General features: G+C 33.2%; 1 protein-coding gene across 1 annotated transcript; it reads right to left on the bottom strand.

The window, feature by feature from the left end:
* Positions 1 to 652: 652 nt before the first annotated feature.
* Positions 653 to 20249, bottom strand: fastkd1 (FAST kinase domains 1). Its single transcript, XM_048194615.1, has 15 exons — positions 19705 to 20249; positions 14712 to 15148; positions 13271 to 13339; positions 10699 to 10824; positions 10222 to 10620; positions 9781 to 9891; positions 8861 to 8992; positions 5994 to 6480; positions 4800 to 4914; positions 4574 to 4702; positions 4159 to 4290; positions 2436 to 2549; positions 1314 to 1458; positions 1120 to 1234; positions 653 to 1045 (listed from the first exon to the last, which is right to left on the bottom strand). Exons 2-15 carry the CDS (start codon positions 15044 to 15046, stop codon positions 953 to 955), a joined length of 2502 nt encoding a protein of 833 aa, XP_048050572.1. The 5' UTR covers positions 15047 to 15148; positions 19705 to 20249; the 3' UTR covers positions 653 to 952.
* Between the last annotated feature and the right edge of the window lie 368 nt (positions 20250 to 20617).

Here is a 20617-nt window from a genome sequence, read left to right as displayed (position 1 = left end):
CACACAAAACATTTATAGTCAATATCAAATCAAAATTCACCCTATTTAATATTTAACTCTTTCCCCGCCAGGATTCTTTAAAAAGTTGGCAGCCAGCGGCAGCATTTTTGATCATTTTCACAAAACTTTCATGGAACCCAGAATATTTTGTTGTATGAATATCTTAACCTAGAATAATTCTAGCTTCATGTTTTCTTTTTTATCAACACTTGAATTTGGGGAAGTTTCATAAAGCAAAATTTTGCATAATTATTTATTTTTTTGATAGAGTACATCCGATCAGATTAAGAGTGATATTCAAAACATAGATGGAGTAGATCGAGTCCATGTGTAACAGCGCCCTCTACTGTAAACAGTGAAAACATAGATTGCCAGAAAAGTCCGTCAATGGCAGGGAAAGAGTTAATGCACATTCCCAGTCTTTGTACGTTTTAATCAAAATGTAATTTTCTTTCCCCACCTCTGAAACAACTTTCCTTTTAAGACTGACATTACGAATCATCCATTCCCTCATCATTACGGAGGTAAAATGGTAGCAAATGATGTTTCGTGTTGACTTCAAGCATCAATTTGACCACAGATTTGTATTAATGTCAGGTTCTGTTGTGAAATGTGGTGCAGTTGAGGAAAACATTTATACAATGGATGTTAAAATTAAATTGACTTTATTTCCTTTTTTTTTTTTTCATATAAATTCTTTTATATAAAGTGCATAATAAATACACATTTAAACACAAACCAGGTATGAATTTCTTCCCTGATTGAATGAAAATATTGACATGAGTAATATATTTATTACCCTAGCAATACCTTAATAATTTACAACAAAATGAACAATTAATATAAAATTGCAGTGCTATCTAGCAGCTCAAATGAAGGATAACATGATGTCCACTCACTTGACTGCACTGCATGTTTTAATGTCCATAGTTTCAAGAGGTATTTAGATTAATTAGGGTAACTCCGCAAATATTTTCTTCCTCAGATATTCTTTCCATGCATCTTCTGTGGAAAGCTCCATTGAGTTCCATTCAAAGTGGGGAATCTGTAGAAATGCATATTGTCATGTAAATGGTATAGTAAGTCATTAGAAATAGTATAACTTTAGTTTCTACTGACCTGTAACACATGATATCCTAAAATCTCCAGATGTCTTTTCTTCATCATGGCCTCCCCTTTCATGTGCCGGGAATTTTTGCAGAAGGATTTGGAGTCCAAGAAATCCAAGGCAATGCTAGACGGATGTAGTAGCAGGGAGAATTATATTATGTCTAAATATTCGGTGTTGTTTTGCACACTGAAGCGTGACATACCGGCGAGCTCCTGGCGGCAGCTCCGTCCTCTCTCTGTCTGTCGATCCAGAATCCCAGTGAACGTTTCCGTTCTCAGTGATCTGCAGCCGACTCGGCTCGCTGTACGGTATCGGCTGAAGATGACGATCCAGGACAAGTTCAAAATCTGATGACAAAAGCATTACAGTTTTTATGAGCCCACAGAGGCAGCAATGCTGTAGGACTGTCATCCAGTACCACTGTATGTCTGCTAATGCTTTTAATCAAACAAATATTACACTGGGTCACAGTAAATCAAATGACAAGGTAATGTTTAAGCATGGAAATATAATTGATAGTTATAATAAAATAAAATGTAAATAAAATAATAAATAAAAAACATTTAATGTAAAACAGATAAATAAAATAAAATAAAAAATTAAAAACATTTTCAGTTAAAATAGATATTAGACCTAAGGCAAATTATAATATTATAATTATTTATAACATCAAATATGGGGAAAATATTTTATATATTTTATATTTTTTAATATTTTAAATACAAGGGAATAACAAAACAAACACTAAATTTGGTTAAGGTGTTTATCTGACAAAATTATTTAGCAAAAAAGGCAAACTACAGCTACAGGTTTTATTTTACTATGGAAAAAAAATGCATAAAAAAACAAAAATCTCACAGGAAAAAGCATACATTGACTACAACATAATCAGTTACTAATCATTTGTTAGTTGTCTCATTTTTGCATGTGTTCATAATTTCTTTGTATGACAGCCAGTCCAAAAATTATATCTGCGTAATTTGCCATGTTTCATTGCATTATCAAAAATAAAACAATTGACTAATACATATATATATTTCATTTCAGAAATTTTGTGTATAACTCATTTGATTCTAATTAAATTGTAATTTGTGTAATATATTTAAGTAACAAGTCAATTAAAAACAACCATAGCCTCTAGCTAATAAAGATAAGGATTTTGAGAAGGATTCATGATGAAAAGGAACATGCACAATGAGATCAGGGAACATGTATCAAGAAAACAAATAGGGTCAATTTTGACAGCACAATACTGGCCACTGAAATCCAGTCAAGCACTAATCAAAATGGCTTATTTTACTTGTAACGCTAGTTTAAAACTCACCGACAGTATAGAAGTATGGAGTCAGCACTCCTACTTTAGCACAGTTCATCCCACCCAGGATGTCTCCGAGCATCTTATGGATCTGCTGCTGAATGGGACTAATGGAGCTGTTGGCTGCAGTGTGAAAAACACGCTTCAATTACTTTTAACCTGATTTTTTAAATTAAAAAAGTTAGTTAAACATTTAAATCGTTTTGACCACAATGGTTGCTTGGTTGAAATGATGCTTCCTTTAGTTAAAAAAAAAAAAAAAAAAAAAAAAAAAAGAAAAGAAAAAAGAAGATTATTTCAAATACATAAATACTGATATATACACTGTTCAAAAGTTTGGGATCAGCAACATTTTTTTTTAAAGAAATTAATATTTTTATCCAGTGTGGATGCATTAAATTGTACGGAAGAGGATTAGGGCCAAGCAATAATAAAAAAATAAAACCATCTCGAGATTAAAGTTGTTAAATTTCGAGAAAAAACTCGTTAAATTTCAAGAAAAAAGTCTAGATAAAATGTTGAGAATAAACTCGTTAAATTATGAGAAAAAAAATCATTAAATTTCGAGAAAAAAGTCGAGATAAAATGTTGAGAATAAAGTCATTAAATTACGAGAACTCGTTAAATTTCGAGAAAAAAGTCAAGATAAAATGTTGAGAATAAAGTCATTAAATTACGAGAAAAAAGTCGTTAAATTACGTGAACAAATTCGTTAAATTATAAGAAAAATGTCGTTAAATTATGAGAAAAAAGTCGAGATAAAATGTTGAGAATAAAGTCATTAAATTACGAGAAAAAAGTCGTTAAATTACGAGAAATTCTCGGAATTTAACGACTTTTTTCCTCAACATTTTATTTCAACTTTTTTCTCGAAATTTAACAAGTTTTTTCTCAAAATTTAACAACTTTAATCTCAAGATGGTTTTATTTTTTATTATTGCTTGGCCCTAATCCTTTTCCGTAAAATTGCATCATGGTTTATAAAAAAATTTTAAGCAGCACAACTGTTTTCAACATTGATAATGATAATGTTTCTTGAGCAGCAAATCAGCATATTAGAATGATTTATGAAGGATCATGTGACACTGAAGAATTCAGCTTTGCATCACAGGAATAAATTATATTTTAAAATGTATTAAAATAGAAAACAGCTATTTTAAATTGCAATAATATTTTACAATATTAATGTTTTTACTGCATTTTTAATCAAATAAATGTAGTCTTGGTGAGCAGAAGAGACAAAAAAAATCGTACTGACCCCAAACGTTTGAACGGTAGTGTACATATCTCATTAAATGGCTAAAAATTATTCAAAATAATTATTTTAGCTATATGGGCCAGCTGTTAATAATATTAAAGGGATAGTTTACCCAAAAATGTAAATTCTGTCATCAATTACTCACCCTCATGTTGAACACAAAAGAAGAATGTCGGTAACAAAATGACTTCCATAGTAGGAAAAAAAATATTATGGAAGTCAATGGCTACCGTCAACTGTTTGGTTACCAACATTCTTCAAAATATCTTCTTTTGTGTTCAGCAAAAGAAAGAAACTCATACAGGTTTGGAACCTGCAACTTGAGGGTGAGTAAATGATGACAGATTTTTCATTTTTGCATGAACTAACCCTTTAATGTGTACCAAGCAGAAATGCTTTCAGACAAGAACTGCTCTCCAATTCTAGTATTTATACAATCCAATTCTAGTCCAGATGGATCCACAGTGTGCTCACCTCTCTTCTGCAGCTGTTTACAGTAGCGCTCATGAAACCAGGGCACCTGGAACTCAGGGCACTCCAGACACACGGCCCGATTCAGCTCCATGAGACGGAGACGTATGCGCATGTTTAGAGCATCCGGCAAGGCTGTCAGCAGTGGGGAAAAAACACGTGTGTAAAGTTTCAGGAGAGATAACCACATCTAAATATGTGAATGAGTACCCTAAACTATCGTTCTAACAGAATATCAAACTCCGAGTTTACCCCTAGGATGGAACAATATCATTTTTATCGATATACTTTGATGTTGCGAACACAGAGCCTGTGTCCGAAATCGCCCCCTATACCCTCATTCACTACTCCCTACATTAGTATTCTAAAATAGTCTCCTTCAAGTTACATGTTATATAATCTCCAAAGATGCACACACTTTCCAGATGGGAATCCAACTTTGCAAGAAAGTCCACGTTGAAGATCTCTCTGACCACCTCCTCTGGGAAATAATCAGCCAAAGCCAGTGCGTACGCCAAGAGAACCAGCATGTGAGGGTCAAATGAACCTGTTTCAATCAGCAAGAACATGTTAGAATTTAACTTGACATCTTAAAGCTTAGAAACAAATCATTTATTGATGCACAGTGGAAAGAAAGATCTTACTAATGTATGGAGTGAAATGTTGAATGCAGGCATCAAAAAACTCCTCTGCCATCGGTGGGTCATAATTTAGTACAGCAAAAGGCAGCAAAGTGGCATATGTTGCAGAGTAATGAATCTGTTCGGAAGAGGCAGACACTTATATTATGATTAATAATAATAATAATAATAATAATAATAAATGTTTCTTGAGCAGCAGATCAGCATATTAGAATGATTTCTGAAGGATCATGTGACACTGAAGACTGGAGTAATGATGCTGAAAATTCAGCTTTGATCACAGGAATAAATTGTATTTTAAAATATATTTAAATAGAACATAGTTATTTTAAATTGTAATAATATTTCACAATATTACATTTTCTGTATTTTCGATCAAATAAACGTAGCTGTGATGAGCAGAAGAGACTTTTTCAAAAACATTAAAAAACATAAAAAAAAAAAACTTTTGAACAGCAGTGTATCTCATCAAATTACTAATAAAAATATTGAAATAATAATTTGCTATATTTTCATTTAAAAAAAAAAAAACTTTAAAAAAGAAAGATAAAAGCACAACAAAATTACTAAAACAAACTAAAATTAAAAAGAAAGCTGAAAATGTAAAAATAAAAGCCAATTCAAAATATTAATAAATACTAATAATATATAAACAACACTAAAATAACATTATAAAAAACAAATATAAATTTTTAAATCATATGTATATAAGTTAGCCTCATATAACCTTTATAATAATTAAACCTATATACACTGGTTTGGGATAATTACGATTTTTTAATATTTTTCAAAAAAGTCTCAAGTTCACCAAAGCTACATTTAATTGATCAAAAATACAGAAATATTATTACAATTAAAAATAACTGTTTTCTATTTGAATATATTTTAAAATGTAATTTATTCCTGTGATCAAAGCTGAATTTTCAGCATCATTACTCCAGTCTTCAGTGTCACATGATCCTTCAGAAATCATTCTAATATGCTGATTTGCTGCTCAAGAAACATTTCTTCAATGTTAAAAAAATCAATGTTGAAAACAGTTGTGGTGCTTAAGATCTCTGTGGAAATGCTATAGTTTGGGGATATTTAAAAAAAATATATATATATATACAGAAATCAATACTTTTATTCAACAATAACAAATTAAATTGATTCAAGTGAAAATGCATTCAAACAACACTTCAAAATCACTCCCACCTTGTCTATATTTCCAATCGTCATTCTAGCGATTCGATCCAGCAGCACGGCACAGAAGTAGTTAGTCCTGGTCAGATAAACGGCCACGTCATGCGCATTAGTCCAGGATATCTGGTCAAGCAGTCTCTGCAATGTGACCATAGACTCCTCCAGCAGCATCTCATCAAACCACTCCCCTGACAAGTACTTCACTTCCTCCAGCACCACATCCAGATGGTCCAACTTGTGTAGCCGCTCACGTCCGCAGCGGTTCAGGGTCTGGAGCAGGCGAACGTACTTGCTGGGCGTGTTATGCCGGTACGAGGGGTCGTTGCGAATCCACTTGGCGACGACCACGGCGTAAGTGTTGAGGTCATTTAGGTTGCACTGCGGGAGCATGGCTTCCACACGGGAAAGGACACCCTCGTCGAGATGGCGAGAAGGAAGCATGGACAGAACCCTAGTTAGCATGGTCACCTCGTACGGGTACACACTGCCCTGCAGGAAACTATGAGTGACAATCAAATGAAAGACAGAAAAGGAATATTGGTTACAAACATAAATTTGTTAAATAAGATAATTAATAGTATTAATCCTTTATATTAAAGGGTCAGTTCACCCAAAAATGAAAATAATGTCATTAATTACTCACCCTCATGTCGTTCTACACCCGTAAGACCTTCATTCATCTTCGTAACACAAATTAAGATATTTCTAATGAAATCTAAGTGTTTTTTTTATATCTCTCAAAGAAAGCAATGAAATTACCATCATTCAAGGTCCAGAAAGTAGTAAAAACATCGTTACAATCGTCAACATGACTGCACCCTCATGCCGTTCCACACCCGTAAGACCTTTGTTAATCTTCGGAACACAAATTAAGATATTTTTGTTGAAATCTGATGGCTCAGTGAGGCCTCCATAGGGAGCAATGACATTTCCTCTCTCAAGATCCATTATTGTACTAAAAACACATTTAAATCAGTTCATGTGAGTACAGTGATTCAATATTAATATTATAAAGCCACAAGAATATTTTTGGTGTGCCAAAAAAAACAAAATAACGACTTGTATATTGATGGCCGATTTCAAAACACTGCTTCAGGAAGCTTCGGAGCGTTATGAATCAGCGTGTCGAATCATGATTCAGATCGCGTGTCAAACCGCCAAACTGCTGAAATCATGTGACTTTGGCGCTCCGAACCGCTGATTCGATACGCTGATTCATTATGCTCCGAAACTTCATGAGGCAGTGTTTTGAAATCGCCCATCACTATATAAGTCGTTATAAATCGAACCACTGTACTCACATGAACTGATTTAAATATGTTTTTAGTACCTTAATGGACCTTGAGAGTTTGAATGTCATTGCTGTCTATGCAGGCCTCACTGAGTTATCAGATTTAATCTAAAATATCTTAATTTGTGTTCTGAAGATGAATAAAGTTCTTATGGGTGTGGAACAACATGAAGGTGAGTAATTAATGACATTATTTTCATTTTTAGATGAACTAACCCTTTAATGTTATGAAGCAACGCTGTTTACGTTCAACGCTTCCAGGTTCTATATCCAAATATATTGGCGAAAGTTTACAGTATTGGCGAAACCTGTTCACGTGAGCACCACGAGGCATGCATGTGATGCTGATGCACTTTTGTGCACAAAAGTATTCTCGTCACTTCATAACATTAAGGTTGGACCTCTGTAGTCACGTTGACTATTTTAACTGTGTTTTTACTACTTCTGGACCTTGAATGTGGTAATTATGTTGCTTTCTATGACGTACAAAAAAAATCTTTGATTTCATCAAAAATATCTTAATTTGTGTTCTGAAGATGAACGAAGGTCTTATGAGTTTGGAACGACATGAGGGTGAGTAATTAATGACAGAAATTTCATTTTTGGGTGAACTAACCCTCTAACAAAATGAACTAACAATGAGCAATGTATTTTTTACAGAATTTATTAGTCTTTGTTAATATTAGCTAATACAAATATAATTATTCATTGTTCATGTTAGTTCAAAGTGCATTCACTAATGGTAACAGATACAACATTTGATTAAAAAATGTATTAGTAAATGTTGCAATCAATAATAATAAATTCTGTAGAAGTCTTCATTTTTAGTTCATGTTAATTAATGTATTTAACAAATGTTGAAAATGTTACCTTAATAATAGTATAAAGACTCTATAACATAACATGTTAATAACATGTAATAACTCAATAACATGACTTTATATTATATATACACACAACTGTTCAAAAGTAGTTTTTTTTTTTTTTAAAGAAATTAAACGTTTTGTTCAGCAAGGAGACATTTATAATGTTACAAACGATTTCTGTTTAAAATAAATGATTTAAACTTTCTGTTCATCAAAGAATCTTGAAAAAAAAAAGTTTCATGGTGGTTTCCAAAGAAATATGAAGCAACACAACTGTTTTCATCATTGCTAATAATCATAAATGTTTCTTGAGCAGCAAATCAGCATATTAGAATGATTTCTGAAGGATCATGTGACACTGAAGACTGGAGTAATGATGCTGAAAATTCAGCTTTGATCACAGGAATAAATTACATTTTAAGATATATTACAATAGAAAACAGTTGTTTTAAATTGTAAAAATATTTCACAATATTACCATTTTTTACTGTTTTTTTTTTGTTGTTGTTGTTTTTGTTTTTTGATCAAATGAATGTAGTTTTGGCATGTATAAGAGACTTCTTTCAAAAACATTTAAAAACTATACAGGTCATAATCATACAGGTTCAAAACGATATAGTAAGTAAATATTGAGAGAATTTTACACTCTGTGTGAACTGTCCCTTTAATTAAAGACTCTGAGACAGTCACTGATTGATCTCTCTGGTTTTGGAAACACTCACTGCAGCAGTTTGGCTTTCAGCCTGGAGAAGATCTCGGGATTCTGGCAGTGGAGCAGGATGAGAGATTGAGTTATTCGAGCAATTTCCACTGGCCGATATGTCTCCAGATTCTTGAAGAGTATTGCTGCCATCCTGTCAGAAAAGACATGGTTAGATCTTCTCTCCTGTTTCTAATCATAACTGCAATTTAATACACACACACACACACACATACAGTCAAACCAAAAATTATTCAGACATTTTTGATATATTTTTACTAGTGGGTGCAGGACACTATAGTTCATTTATGTAAATGATGATAGCAAAATAAAGTAAACTGTGACATATTATTCCCTAAAATTATTCAGTGGACTACCAGTAAAATTGATAAAAATCTGGAACAAAAAATTATTCAGACACTTTGACCTGACCATGTTTTGCTTAAGTGTTATCTGACATAATTCTGACACAGTTTTTATTTTAACACATATTTTATTACCATTTTTTATAGTGAATAAACTGTATTAATGACTAAAATGTTCAAAGTGTCTGAATAAATTTTGGCTTGACTGTATACATATTCAAAAGTTTGGGGTTATTAAGATTTTTTTTGTATGTTTTAACAATTTTAACATCTCTTATTCTGACCAAAACTGCATTCATTTAATCAAAAATACAGTAAAAAGTAATGTTGTGATAACTGTTTTCTGTTTGAATATACATTTTAAAATGTAAGCTGAATTTCAGCATCATTACTTATTGTCTTTACTGTCACTTTTGATCAATTTAATGCATTCAAAGTATTAATTTCCATAAAAAACTGACCCCAAAATTTTTAACAATATTGTACCATTAAAAAATTAAATTACTGCAGTGTCAGATTTTGATCATGCCACCGACACCTAACTGTGATAATTATATATCTATGGATCTCGTCTTACTTGTTTATCAACTGAAGGTTCCTGCATTGCATCTCCTCCATCGTCTCCACCACACCTAAAGCCTGGTGGGAATTCAGCTCATCAGCCAATAGCAGCGCAGTACTCTCTAACCTGCAAGACCAATCAAATGACTCAATTAATCGAAATCCCTATGGAGAAAATGACTGGAAAATACAGTCACTGTTGCACTCTATTATACAGATACCAAGTTGAGGTCAAAAATCAATATATACGAATATATGAGAAAAAAAGTCAGAATTGCGATAAATACTGTAAACTCGCATTTTTGAGAAAAAAAGTTAGAATTGCGAGATAAAAAGTCACAATTACCTTCTTTATTTTTTGTTCAGTGGCAGAAACAAGCTTCCACAATATGTGAATACTAACACTGCTATGAAACAATAGTTATTAAAAGATTAAGGGATACTTTCCCTTGCTCACCCCTCTCTGACACCTTGCCCTGCCATTGGTCCTAGAGAAGCAAAGAGTTTGGTGAAAGTGGCAGGATCGGTGCTCGTGTCCACAAGCTCTACGAGTCTCTGTTTCGCAGCCAGGCGGAAATCACAGTTATTGTACTGCATCGACTGATACAGTCCCAGGATGATGCTGATGTGCTCTGCGTCCAGACGGGTGACGTTCTGCAGGAGAAGCTGGTTGCATTTCTCCAGGAGGGGTCGATGGATGTATCTGATGTTTCGGAGGAACTGCACCACCCTTCTGGGGTTGTTGAAGTGAAACGGGTCCATTTTGTCAAGAAGGGTGTCGGCTTTTTTAAGCAGCGCGTCCCGCAGTTGTGGCGACACCAGGGCAAAAATACTGATCATCAAGGGTGTCAGCACTCTGTAAGGAGGACATGTGTAAATACACTTATTTTATAGTGCACTGACCATTTAAGGTGCTTGATGTTTAAAATCTCACCTGGCGTCTTGAATGGAGTCCAGTCTCTGACTCACGATTTGAGTAATCTGACCCATCAGAGGGCTGTGCTGCAGGAACTGATCACTCAGACAAACCGCAAACTTTGAAAGTGTCGTCATCTGGAATCTGAAAAGCACAAAAAGCACCTATTACGTGGCATTTATGGGCGTTGGTGGCACTAGCGTAGCCAGAAAGAGACTCTGGGTGTGCCACATTCACATGTCAAATGACCTCAAAGTAAAAAAAAATCTCTCTCAATGCTGTAAACTATACAGGGAACCACAGCTGGTACATTTGTAAGCTACTTGTATATAAATTACACATAAGGAAGTTTTTATAGCCTAATAACATCATAATACATTCATAATTATTTTTCTACTCATTTTTATATAGGCCTAAACATTTAAATAGCGGCTGTCATAAAACGGATTTATACATTCGATATTGAAGTTAAGTACAAATACAATGAATATGCAATAGCTTATAGTGCATATATTTAGCAAAATGCTCCTAAGTTCATTTTTGTAGCTGACTAATGAGTTTATGGCTTTTCTGAAGTAAATGTGAAGGTAAATGTGACATTTTTACAAGCTGTTTTACTGACGGTTGAAACACTGATTGATCGATTACTTGTGACATGATACAGATTTCGGTAAGTTGTACTGGATCTTTCAACATACCTTCGGATGTTCATTCATGTTTATTTTGTGTTGTAAATAGTAAAGTGGAGGAGACGATTGGTTCACGTGTGCTCACTCTTTGTTATATTGCAGCCATTTGCTAAAATCATTTAAGTTCATTTTTTTCCTCATTAATGTACACACAGCACCCCATATTGACAGAAAAACACAGAATTGTTGACATTTTTGCAGATTTATTAATAAAGAAAAACTGAAATATCACATGGTCCTAAGTATTCAGACCCTTTGCTGTGACACTCATATATTTAACTCAGGTGCTGTCCATTTCTTCTGATCATCCTTGAGATGGTTCTGCACCTTCATTTGAGTCCAGCTGTGTTTGATTATACTGATTGGACTTGATTAGGAAAGCCACACACCTGTCTATATAAGACCTTACAGCTCACAGTGCATGTCAGAGCAAATGAGAATCATGAGGTCAAAGGAACTGCCTGAAGAGCTCAGAGACAGAATTGTGGCAAGGCACAGATCTGGCCAAGGTTACAAAACAATTTCTGCTGCACTTAAGGTTCCTAAGAGTTCATAATCCTTAAATGGAAGACGTTTGGGATGACCAGAACCCTTCCTAGAGCTGACCGTCGGGCCAAACTGAGCTATCGGGGGAGAAGAGCCTTGGTGAGAGAGGTAAAGAAGAACCCAAAGATCACTGTGGCTGAGCTCCAGAGATGCAGTCGGGAGATGGGAGAAAGTTGTAGAAAGTCAACCATCGCTGCAGCCCTCCACCAGTCGGGACTTTATGGCAGAGTGGCCCGACGGAAGCCTCTCCTCAGTGCAAGACACATGAAAGCCTGCGTGGAGTTTGCCAAGATGGTGAGAAATAAGATTCTCTGGTCTGATGAGACCAAGATAGAACTTTTTGGCCTTAATTCTAAGCGGTATGTGTGGAGAAAACCAGGCACTGCTCATCACCTGTCCAATACAGTCCCAACAGTGAAGCATGGTGGTGGCAGCATCATGCTGTGGGGGTGTTTTTCAGCTGCAGGGACAGGACGACTGGTTGCAATCGAGGGAAAGATGAATGCGGCCAAGTACAGGGATATCCTGGATGAAAACCTTCTCCAGAGTGCTCAGGACCTCAGACTGGGCAGAAGGTTTACCTTCCATCAAGACACTGACCCTAAGCACACAGCTAAAATAACGAAGGAGTGGCTTCACAACAACTCCATGACTGTTCTTGAATGGCCCAGCCAGAGCCCTGACTTAAAACCAATTGAGCATCTCTGGAAGAGACCTAAAAATGGCTGTCCACCAACGTTTACCATCCAACCTGACAGAACTGGAGAGGATCTGCAAGAGGAATGGCAGAGGATCCCCAAATCCAGGTGTGAAAAACTTGTTGCATCTTTCCCAAAAAGACTCATGGCTGTATTCGATCAAAAGGGTGCTTCTACTAAATACTGAGCAAAGGGTCTGAATACTTAGGACCATGTGATATTTCAGTTTTTCTTTTTTAATAAATCTGCAAAAATGTCAACAATTCTGTGTTTTTCTGTCAATATGGGGTGCTGTGTGTACATTAATGAGGAAAAAATGAACTTAAATGATTTTAGCAAATGGCTGCAATATAACAAAGAGTGAAAAATGTAAGGGGGTATGAATATATATTATATATATATATATATATATATATATATATATATATATATATATATATATATATATATATACATACACACACACACACACATGTATACATATTTTTAACCTTTAACAAAGTCATAGCATAACTCTTTTAAAATCCCTATGGTTTCAAAATGAATGGGGAAAATAGTTCCAGAAACAAGGCTGATGAAAAAGTTGATAGTCACTGTTGCTCATGCTGGAAATCACCAAACTTTTTGTTTATGAGTTTTTTTTTTTTTTTCATGTACCTCTCCAGTCTGTTCCAAGCCTCTGTCACCAGCTGCTGCACAAGAGAGTCGTGATGTTCTACTTTAAGCCTGCAAATCAAGACAAATGCAATCAGAATATAGCAATATTCACATAAAAATTAAAGGGTTAGTTCACCCAAAAATGAAAATAATGTCATTAATTACTCACCCTCATGTCCTTCTACACCCTTAAGACCTTCATTCATCTTCAGAACACAAATTAAGATATTGTTGATGAAATCAGATGGTTCAGTGAGGCCTGCATAGACAGCAATGACATTTCCTCTCTCAAGATCCATTAATGTACTAAAAACATATTTAATGTCTTTATTTAATGTCTTTAGTAGCTTTCTGGATCTTGAGAGTTTGAATGGCATTGCTGTCTATGGAGGCCTCACTGAACCATCGGATTTCATCAACAATATCTTAATTTGTGTTCTGAAGATGAACGAAGGTCTTACGGGTGTGGAACAACATGAGGGTGAGTAATTAATGACATTATTTTCATTTTTGGGTGAACTAACCCTTTAATTAGGACACCATATTAACAGTGCAGTTTAGGCAATAGCTCTGTTCCAGAACATAGAGAGCTGCCTAATAAGGGAGCATCCTAACTGAAATACAACGTCATAAGTGACCGAATGCTTGGAAAACGTTTTGACTCATAATTGAGTTTGGTACTTGCATGTTGCAAAATTAATGACGCAACACTTTAAGCATAAAATACATTGCATGCACAAATAAAATTCTGGTTAAATTTTAATTAGAATTTATTATAATCAACATTTCTCTACAGTCATCTGTGCATTCAATGCATTACAGTATTAAAAATGGTTCTTATTGTTATCGATGTTTTGCTGCTTAATATTTTTGTGGAAACCATAATACGTTTTTTTTCAGGATTCTTTGATGAATTGAAAGTTCAAAAGAAAAGCATTTATTTGAAATAAAAATCTTTTGTAACATTATAAATGTCTTTACTGACACTTTTCATCAATTTAATCCATTTTTGTTGAATAAAAATATTAATTTCTCCTTATTTATTTTGGAATTTCACTTACCCTAAACTTTTGAATGGTAGTGGATCACAGTTTTCACAAAAATATTAAGCAGCACAGCTTTTTTCAACATTGAAGATAATAATAAATGTTTCTTGAGCAGCAAATCATCATATTAGAATGATTTCTGAAGGATCATGTGACACTGAAGACTGTAACGATGCTGAAAATTCAGCTTTGATCACAGGAATAAATAAAATTTACTGTGTTTTTGATTTTAAAAATGCAGTGTAAGAGACTTCTTTCAAAAACATTAAAAAAAATCGTAATAATTCCAAACTTCTGACCGGTAGTGTATAATACCTTAAAATACTATCTATGTAGGCAACACAATAGGTTTTAGAACAAAGCTTTCACTTCACTTTCACATTTTCCTGCTGTACCTGAGCACATCATAAAGCATTTCCACCACCGAACCGTCATCCATGAGGCTGATCTTGTTTTCAGCCAGAACTCGAAGCGTCAGGAACTGCGGGTGATTCTGGACAAACTCAAAAGTCCTGAGCATCTGCGGCCGCTCCCTTTGAAACTGCCACAGCAGTCCAATAGCACAGCTCACATGGTTGACGGACAGCTTGGCTTTGTTCCGGCCCACCACATCGAACACCTGGTCCTCAGCAGAGCACGCCTGAAGCTGGTCTAGAAGTTGGTCACGGCTGACGACCCTACTGTGAAACAGCCTTCGGGAGCATACCCGAAGAGACTGGAGCCAAAACATGGCAGAGGACGGCCGCCGTCAGGAGTCACTCCACATACTACAGAGATCAGATGTACCGAAGAATCAGATCATCTGGTTTTGTCCATGTCAGCTAGAGCACTTCTGTTATTAAAACAAAAGAGAGAAATATCAAACACTGAAATGCCTGTAAATTGCACACTCAAATTATTATGCTTAATATATAATTTTCATAATTAAATAAAAAAAGACTGCAAAAAAGAAAATAATTTTCACTATATGATTGTTTTTAATATATTTGATTGCTTCTTAACATTTAAAATGGCATGACCATAAAGAGACATCAGAAAATTAATTTATTTCTATTTTCGATCTTAATAGGACACATATGTTACAACTTGATAATTTTCTGAAAACATGACTTTTACATTTTTATTTTAATGTTTGCATCCCCCAGGATACGTTGCCACTTTAAGGGGTATAAATTAATTGACAGCAAAATGCAAATTGGCAAGCTAAATTTTTAAAACATTTGTAAACTCATGTAAAATACTTATTCTCATAACTTAAACTAAACATTCTTTGTAAGATTCTGCTGAACAATAAATATAATGCTTATTTATGAATATATTAGCCTACTGTATCATATTTAATATGCAAAATTCTAGGGCCTATAAATATGACCAAAACTTAAAATAAATAAATAAATATATATATATATTTTTTTCATGTTAATGTAAATATCAAATATGACACCGCAGGCTTTTGGGGAACATTTATTTGTCCATTTCTCAATTTCTCAAATTGATTTGCATATATGATATATATATGTGTGTGTATTATATATATATATATATATATATATATATATATATATATATATATATATATATATATATATATATATATATATATATATATATATATATATATATATATACACATATACATACACATATACTTTTATTGCTCATATATGCAAATCAATGATAACTTTTGTGTTATATTTGATATTTACATTAACATGAAAAAAATTTAAAAAGTTTTTTTATTTTTAAACACTAAAAAATTATGCATTAATAATCAAGTAAACCCAAGTTGCTTCAGTCCAGTATCAGTCCAGTGTTTATCTTACATTTACTTTATAAAAATCTTAAACATTTATCAGTAAAAAAGAATTTACTTGGAAAAAAACCCATGAACTGTCAATCAGAGCACAGAAGGCATGAAGTAGATTGTGTACAATAAATTTGCATATTAAATATGATACAGTAGGCTAATATATTCATAAATAGGCATTATTTTTATTGTTCAACAAAATTTTACAAATAATGTTTGCTTTAAGTTGTAAATGTTTTAAAAAAAATGTGGCTCTAATGTTGTAATACGCACTCCCAAACAAGCATTCCTTTTTCAATTGATTTATACTCCAAACTGGCGATGTATTCTGGGGGATACAAACATTTACAGGCAGATTATGAAAAAAGTACATTTTCAACATTAACGTAATAAGCTAACACTCAACAACTACTTTTTACACATGTAAGTTCCCTCCAAGTATTGTAAATATGTGAAATATGTCAACTTTGATCAGAAGGTGGATTCCCACTACAGATGGTTATGTTGTATTTAAATACTGCCTGTGTATTTAAACAAAGAGCGTGGGAACAGCACGAAAGCAAGAAATGACACCCAAACTTTCCCTGACTCTCCCCACAGCCTCCCAAATGTTTGATTCCAGCAAGGATAAGTCGGCAGTTATAGGGTTATGGAAACTGAAACGATAAATTTAACATATGCATAAAAATATAATACCATATAATATTTGTGCATACATGATACCATATAATACACGTGGTCCTTTGCAGGTGTCTGAATGATGTCACATCCTGTCACATGATATTGACCGCATGACTTGATCCAAAATGGTCCCTTTATATTGGTTACTCCGAATGACGTCAATCAAATTCATTTTTCCAGACATTGTTTCTCATAACAAAGCAACGACTTCTACACATCATTTTAATACCATTTTGCACTATGTTGATATATGATGTTATAAAATCATGCCAGAATAAAAAATATATACTTTTATTACATTTAAAAGTAATTTATAAATATACAAGTTATTTTAATCACAAATTAAATGGCTGTATTGACCTTTGGATGGTTAATGACCTTTTGGCACTTCAAAAACTTTAAAATACCTTTATATGTAGCAAAATTTAATTAAAAACCTTTTGGATTCAATAAAAGAGATCTAGTTGTACTGCCTTACATACTTTAGATGTCATATCTTTGTTTTTTATTATTATTATTAAGGCCTTTGGACAAAAAATACCTGTCACGTCATTAACCCATTAACTACATCTGTATTAAAAACTAATTTTGAAATATTTATATATTCTGACAGTGCAAATGAGTTTGCACAGCCCTTGCTTTGTTTTTTGTTTGTTTGTTTGTTTGGTTGTTTTTTTTTTTTCAAATGTACCATTTGTTCTTTCATAGTATGTTACATTTGTAGATCATGGTAAAACCGTGCATAGTTCTTCACAACCACAATAAAAATAAATAAATAAATAAATAAATAGGTTCTTTATAAATCTATGGCATGTGTTATGAAAAACAGTAGCCCCAAATATTTAGTATAAATATAAATGCAAATAAATTTCATGCAAAAACATACAAAAACTTACTGAAATTACATTTCATTACTCCTCTAATACATTTGTTAATATATCAACATTCGACATGAATATACAGTACAGTCCAAAAGTTTGGAACCACTAAGATTTTTAATGTTTTTAAAAGAAGTTTTCGTCTGCTCACCAAGGCTACATTTATTTAATTAAAAATACAGTAAAAACAGTAATATTGTGAAATATTATTACAATTTAAAATAACTGTTTTCTATTTGAATATATTTCACAAAGTAATTTATTCCTGTGATGCAAAGCTGAATTTTCAGCATCATTACTCCAGTCTTCAGTGTCACATGATCCTTCAGAAATCATTCTAATATGCTGATCTGCTGCTCAAGAAACATTTAATGTGTACAATTGTACAAAATATTTGTGTACAATATTTTTTTTCAGGATTCTTTGATGAATAGAAAGTTCAAAAGAACAGTGTTTATCTGAAATCTAATCTTTTGTAACATTATAAATGTCTTTACTGCCACTTTTGATTGATTTAATGCATCCTTGCTGAATAAAAGTATTCATTTCTTTAATTTCTTTTCAAAAAAATAAAAATAAAAATTCTTACTGACCCCAAACTTTTGAACGGTAGAGTATAATGCTACAGAAGCTTTGTATTTCAGATAAATGCTGTTCTTTTGAACTTTCTATTCATCAACGAATCCTGAAAAAAAAAAAAAAGTACACAACTGTTTTTAACATTGAAAATAATCATAAATGTTTCTTGAGCAGCAGATCAGCATATTAGAATGATTTCTGAAGGATCATGTGACACTGAAGACTGGAGTAATGATGCTGAAAATTCAGCTTTGCATCACAGGAATAAATTACTTTGTGAAATATATTCAAATAGAGAACAGTTATTTTAAATTGTAATAATATTTCACAATATTACTGTTTTTTACTGTATTTTTAATTAAATAAATGTAGCCTTGGTGAGCAGACGAAACTTCTTTTAAAAACATTAAAAATCTTAGTGGTTCCAAACTTTTGGACTGTACTGTATACTACATTTCTGCCAAAATTTCTGTTTGTTTTACAACAGTAAATCCATGAGTTGTGGAGTGAAATGTCATGTAGAGGGTTTATAATAGAGATGGAGAATTCAGCGCTGAGAAATCAAAACGCTTCTCTGTTTACCGTCGAGTGATCGATATCAGCCTTATTGGGACGAACTGATGAAGTCAAACAAGCTTCGTGCCTCTTGTCTCTCACCGGAACGAAAAATGCAAAATGATACCATTTAGTCGAAGTCTGGACAGTGGATCACTAATGGCAAGTTGGCGCAAGATGCTTAGCGGACAACTCAGACTCCACACACGGGCTACCGCTGGTCTGTCACTTTTGATCAATTTAATTGCTGAATAAAAGTATTAATTTCTTTAATTAAAAAATAAATAAATAAATCGTACTGACTCCAAACTTTTAAACGGTAGCGAGAATGTTGCAAAAGCTTTCTATTTCAGATAAATATTGTTCTTTTTAACTTTATATTCATCAAAGAATCCTGAAAAAAATTGTACACAACTGTTTTCAACGCAATAATAATAATAAATGTTATAATAAATGTTAATATTAGAATGATTTCTGAAGGATCATCATGTGACTCCAAAAGATCAGCTTTGCCATCACAGGAAAAAATATAGAAAAAGTTATTTAACAGTTAAATAACTTGGAATTCCTATATACATACTGTACATAAAAATATTCTATATATATATATATATATATATATATATATATATATATATATATATATAAATAATCATGTATGCATGTATTTATCATCTGTTTTATTATCATGAATTATCTGAAGTTTCTTGCATTACACAAAACATCTACATTTTAATGTTGACATCTTATGCCATTAACATGTCTCCTAGAAAGTCAACTAACAAACACATGCTTAAGAGTTTGAGTTAGTTCTTAACACTGAAAGTCAGATCTATCTGACAGGATCATGTGCTATATAAATAAACCAGAATAAGAGATTCACAGTACCTTCAACCTGCCAAATCCATAGACTGAAAAACACACATGTAACAGTATATGTCCTGCTCTGCAACAGACCACGTGTTCGAGGACAGATGTGGTCAAATGGGTTTACAGTTCCCACAGATACGTGCGAATGCTTGAGTTTGTTATACAGCTGTTTTAGCGTGCATGTAAAAACAATGTTTTATCGACTAAGTGAACAGAAAAAGAAAAAATGTGGGTATCATGGCCAATGGCTTCCTGTTTGATGACACGCACAGCCAAAAGTCACGCTGTCAAAATAAAAGTCACACATGTGGTCCTTTATTTGGACTAGAAATTAAAAAAAGAAAAGAAAACAATGCATTTGAAAACAAAAACAACAACAACAAAAAAACAATGAATTTGGAGGAGTATGGAAGCCACCACAGTTGAGTAAAAATATTATTATGTAAGTCATAATAATGAGAAACTTTCTCATAATCTTAGTATCTCATTATACTGAGAAACGTTCTCGTAATAACAACTTACTATGTCATAGTAATGAAAAACTTTCTCGTAATTATGACTTAGTATCTCATAATAATCAGAAACTACCTCATTATGATGAGTTAATATGTTAACATATTCGACGGAAAAATCTTGTAATAATGAGAAACTTTTATAATACTGAGAAACGTTTTCATAATAACGAGAAATTTTTTCGTAATAATGAGAAATGTTCTAGTGAGAAAATAATGACTTAGCTTCTCGTAATAATGAGAAGTTTCTCGTAATAGAGTGACTCTTTTTCATGTTCTATCCTGATTCCCTTTTGAGTCAGTTTCTCGACACTACGTCACCAAAAGGTGGCGCTATGGGGTATCCCCTCCTTCCTTGAATCTACTGAAGCCTTATGAAATCGGAAATATGAAAGCGTGGAGACTGCAGCTAGGGTTCC

The sequence above is a fragment of the Megalobrama amblycephala genome, linkage group LG6 (assembly GCF_018812025.1).
Source record: "Megalobrama amblycephala isolate DHTTF-2021 linkage group LG6, ASM1881202v1, whole genome shotgun sequence".
In the NCBI taxonomy this organism is placed as follows: Eukaryota; Metazoa; Chordata; class Actinopteri; order Cypriniformes; family Xenocyprididae; genus Megalobrama; species Megalobrama amblycephala.
The sequence above is the reverse complement of the archived record's forward strand: the minus strand, read 5'-3'. Positions and strand labels throughout refer to the sequence as shown.